Raw genomic sequence first — 4408 nt, 5'->3', positions numbered from 1 at the left:
GTCTACAGAAGGTGCGAGTCATCCCTCTGGTGATCGACGGGAGGTCTCCGCTCGTGTGGGTAATGTTCTGAGGATCTTTTCGATACACATCCTGACGCATTTTTTGTTAGCTGGAACGGATGAAAGAGCTCTGTTATCGGCTGGCATGCGCTCCAGTGAAGATATGACTGCATCATACTCATCGGCAGTAGGTGCGAATCATGCCTCTGGTGATTTACCGGAGGTCCCAGTCGGGGAGGGTAATGTTCTGAGACTCCTTTCGATATGCGATCCGACGAACTCTGGCTAGTCGAAACGGATAAACGACCTCCGCTACCGCTTGACGAACGCTCCATCGACGATTCATCCGCACGGTTCATGCCTACAGAAGGTGCGGATCCTGCATCTGACGATCTATCTGCAGTGCGGGGTAATGTTCTGAGAATCTTAATACTTGTTCCTACGGATTTTGCTAGTTGTAGCGGATGGGAGACCTCCGTTATCCACTGGCGTGCGCTCTGTCGGAGATACGGCTGCATCGCTCATGCGTTCGGAAGGGGTGGATCATGCCTCTGGCAATCCACGTGCGGTCCCTGTCGCGGAGGGTAATCTCTTGAGGCTCCTTGTGATACAAGTTCAGACGAACTTCGATTAGTTGGAACGGATGAACGAGCGCTGCTGAAGAGCTCCCGGGAAGATACGGCTACATCGTTCATGCTTATAGGAGGTGCGGATCACTCCTCTAGCAACGTACGCGATGTCTCTGCCATACGTAATGTTTTGAGAATCTTTCTCATACGTGTTCCGGCGAGTTCCTGCTAGATATGGCGGACGGAAGAGCTTCGTCATCTATCGGTGTGCGCCACATTGAGGGTACGACGGCGCCGTTCATGTCTGCAGAAAGCCTTCGTCATCCTCCCGGCGATTCACGTGAGCAGTGGGGAAGGAACGAGATCCTCCCGGGTGGGCTCGCGGACCACAGTGTTTCGTGAGTGACAACCTCAGATGTCACCCGTGATAAGAGCGGACCCCAGCAGCGATTGGGAGCACTGCGGAGTTCCAGCCCGCCAGAGAAGGGGAAGGTCAAGCGGCAGTCCAAGACAAAAGGACAGCGAAAGATCAGTCACGAAGCTTCGCCGAAGAAACAAGGTGTGAAATGAGAAACAGCTACTTTTTGATCGATGCGTCTGTAGTAGGGTCGGGGCATATGAAGAGCCCGTATGCGGCGAGAGCATCGCGGCGAGCTGAGGGTACTTTCCATTGGATATACTCTATGTTGCTGCTAGAAACATGCTCGTTGATCCAGGTTCTCGATGTAAGCGGAGACATCGTGCCAAGAGAAAGCCGATCTATAGAGTCTCGGCAGGTGGAACTAATAGGGGCTCTCAGTCCCTCCTTGATGCGCATCATGACAGGCGCCTCCATTGCCACGACCGGTGGAGGCAACAGGGAAAGCCATCGCTCACAGTTCATCTCAGTATCCTGGCCACGCTCAGACCAAGCCGGGCCTATTTAAACCTGAGGCGCACACTCACCCTCCTTGGGATCCAAGTCCTCTCACCCGAGTAGGTCCGACCCGAGTTGGAGTGCTATATGATACACAGCGGTTGACTGACTGTAACTCAGTTGCCAGTCGCCCTGTCCTATACGTTCCAAATTCCCTATCAGCCTGAGGTGGACACTTCAATGGCTGCAAAGAAGGCCGTCGTCGATAGAATTATCGAGCCGACTGATACGCATGCTGAGGATATTATGGTGGGCTAACGCGGTCCCCTCTCCTAGTATTGGCTTTAGGCGCGGTATCGTAATCGCGCTTATCGTTGGGCGGTGGGAACTGATGAAGACTCTCCGCGTGACCGAGTGGGAACGAAAGGGTCCGTAGACCGAAGTAACTAGCGGGAGATGATGACTGTCGTGGAACTGGTGAGGGATGCGTTGTAAACTACTTGGATGCTGCCGCATGACCCGTGATGAACTCCGTCTCAATATGCTTTATGACGCTGCGTTATCTGAACATCGGTCTCCATTGCGTCGGGGATAGTATTCCTCTATGTCCGATCCCCCGCCACACCCAGATGTATGCGTCGCTACCCTGGTCATGGGTGACGTTTCCTATATAGCAGGCGCTATGGTCATGGCTCATTCCGTTCGGCGACACTGTGCTAAGAGCGCTGTACCGTTCCACTTGGTTTGTATTGTGGACCGCAGCATGGCCGATGTCGAAGCACTTCGATGTGTGTTCGACAATGTGATTCAGGTCGACCCCATCCTGGCTGAGCCCATGGGTAAGCGGTGGAAGCGCTATGGAGGCCACTACGATTCTTGGATCGATTCTTGCCTTACCAAACTGCATGTGTTCAATCTGTATAAATTAGGCTATCAAAAAGTGGTCTTTGTCGACGCTGACGTTTTGGTGGTTGATGATCTCTTCGCGCGGGTGCTGACTGCTCCAGCGCCTTCTGGTATATGTAGCGACGAAGCGAACAAGCTGGATGGTAAAGAAGGTCGCTTACGGGCTCTCAAGACTGGTGATAAAGTACCCGCAGCATCCCTGAGGAGAGCCTTGGCGTTATCATATGGTATGCGGGGTTGCCTCATGGTACTACCCACTGGTGCCAAGCATTTCCGAAAGTGCCTCGATCGAGTGGCTGAGAAGGAGTCACAAAAGGATGGATACGTTGGAAGGTGAGCTGAGGGAATGTTCACCTTCAGTTGAGAGTTTTCGCTGGGGAAAACTTCGGTCGTTAACCATTTCTGTGACAGCTGCGATTTATTGAGTGCTGTGCGCACCATACTTCCCGTTGTGGCAAGTTCAAGTAACCTCATCTGTGTTCTATGCATGCATCAGTATAGCGGTTCAGTGGGCCTCTCAGCTCATTCTCGTGTGATTATGCATTGGCCACTGAGATCACAGACTGTTCCCAGTGATGAGCATCTTATTCCCTCGTTTCACACTCTTGTGCTATCGGATCCTCGAGGTGCTACAAAGTTAGCGCGTGAGCTTCTTGTGAGATTCGGTGTTCTATCTACGTGCCGTCATAGAGTTTAATGAATTCGCTTTCATTGATTGATCGTAGGTGCGGCGATCCGAAATGCAACGCTGGTCCCGACGAGTGGCTCCTCAGTCTCCATTTCCAGGATAAGTGGAGACATCTGGAGGAAGCATTCTGTTGTCGATACTGGCATGCTCAGACTAGAGGTGGTCACTGCAACATCATGAGTAACGGTTTAGAACTGAGTAAGCATCTCTTTCAGGCATCACGCCGTTAGCGATCCATTTCGTCACTGACAAGCCGTGGAGCCGTAGATCAGACAAACAATGGCCCGACTTTGATATCTGGTTGGATTATGCCCGGGGTTGCCTCTCTAGCATTCAAGCTGGCGATCGGGCTTCGAAGCTAGGACGCAGACTCTTGAATGATGCCGTCGTGATATGTGAGGAAAGACGTCGCCGACTTGTACCGGAATTGCGTGAGGCGCGAGTCGGATCTAGCGGCCTGGCTGTGAAGGGTACTTCACGAGTGCAGGACGATGATGTTGAAGCCTGGTTTCGCAAGCGAATCGATTCTAGTTCCCACACTGCGTCCGTTGAAACTTCTTGTTCGAGAGGGAGTACTCGAGCGACTAAAAGTGACCCGGCGAGGAAGAAACAGAATAGACGTAGAAGAGCGAGTCGGCGACGCACCGGTGGCAGTTCGGACAAGCTCTGAGGCATTCGAGTAGGGATCATCTATCTGAGACATTCGACGTCCGAGTCTCAAACCGGGATCGCTTCCGTGTGAGGCGGATTGATCCTCAGCAGCATCCAGCATGCCTTGCGGATCTGGTCCATCGCTGCGGTTGTTCTACACAATATTCAAGGATGCACGAATGCAGTCGTGGGAAAGTTGATGTGCAGTTAGCAAAGTAGAGGATGTACATTCTGAGCAATGCGTATGTCATTTGCTGTATCAACTGCGTTGTGTTCAGCTAGTGGTCAGTCGTCATACTCGGGTGAACTCTCGAGCTCCGATGGATTATCAAACTCGTGTCCAACATTATCGAACCTTGCTGAGCAAGATAAACTATGTTAGTGATCTTCGTAACTGCGTCGTGCTTTTTGGGTGGTTGCCCGTGGATCCGCATTTCAATGCTTTCACCGACTTGTGCTCGATTCTAGGACTGATAGGTCCAGAGTTAAGCGCGTGGTGTGTTCGGAACGGATAATCTTCCGCACACAGAGTATATCCCTACTGTACATACCTAACACGACACTCGAGACGTACTCTAGGAATGGTATGACCGAGTACTGTACACTGCGATAATCAAGAGCGATTCTGAACGCTATAAAAGCGATACCTATTGAATCGTCTTCGCACTGCGAAGTTCGCAGGAGGATGGATCAGATTTCGGCATTGTGTGGTTGACCATCACTGACTGATGCTATTGG

The 4408-nt window shown here is 51.8% G+C and overlaps 2 protein-coding genes across 2 annotated transcripts in view; one reads left to right on the top strand and one right to left on the bottom strand.

The window, feature by feature from the left end:
• Positions 1-2018: 2018 nt before the first annotated feature.
• Positions 2019-3896, top strand: Pmar_PMAR027864 (hypothetical protein). The gene is made up of 3 exons (XM_002773361.1): positions 2019-2664; positions 3057-3178; positions 3235-3896. Exons 1-3 carry the CDS (start codon positions 2030-2032, stop codon positions 3687-3689), a joined length of 1212 nt encoding a protein of 403 aa, XP_002773407.1. The 5' UTR covers positions 2019-2029; the 3' UTR covers positions 3690-3896.
• A 492-nt stretch (positions 3897-4388) lies between these two features.
• The window catches only part of Pmar_PMAR027863 (hypothetical protein), a gene marked incomplete at both ends in the record, with an annotated part of 762 nt that continues 742 nt past the window's right edge, over positions 4389-4408 (bottom strand). Inside the window, one exon of the mRNA XM_002773360.1 lies at positions 4389-4408. Within this exon, the coding sequence (XP_002773406.1) occupies positions 4389-4408 (20 nt within the window).

Source organism: Perkinsus marinus, assembly GCF_000006405.1.
Source record: "Perkinsus marinus ATCC 50983 genomic scaffold scf_1104296958914, whole genome shotgun sequence".
Taxonomy (NCBI): domain Eukaryota; phylum Perkinsozoa; order Perkinsida; family Perkinsidae; genus Perkinsus; species Perkinsus marinus.
The sequence above is the reverse complement of the archived record's forward strand: the minus strand, read 5'-3'. Positions and strand labels throughout refer to the sequence as shown.

Coding starts and splice junctions, on each gene's coding strand:
- Pmar_PMAR027864 (XM_002773361.1), top strand. CDS start 2,030: ATGTCCGATCCCCCGCCACACCCAGATGTATGCGTCGCTACCCTGGTC. Junction 2,665..3,056: donor AAGGATGGATACGTTGGAAG/GTGAGCTGAGGG, acceptor GATTGATCGTAG/GTGCGGCGATCCGAAATGCA. Junction 3,179..3,234: donor CTGGCATGCTCAGACTAGAG/GTGGTCACTGCA, acceptor CATCTCTTTCAG/GCATCACGCCGTTAGCGATC.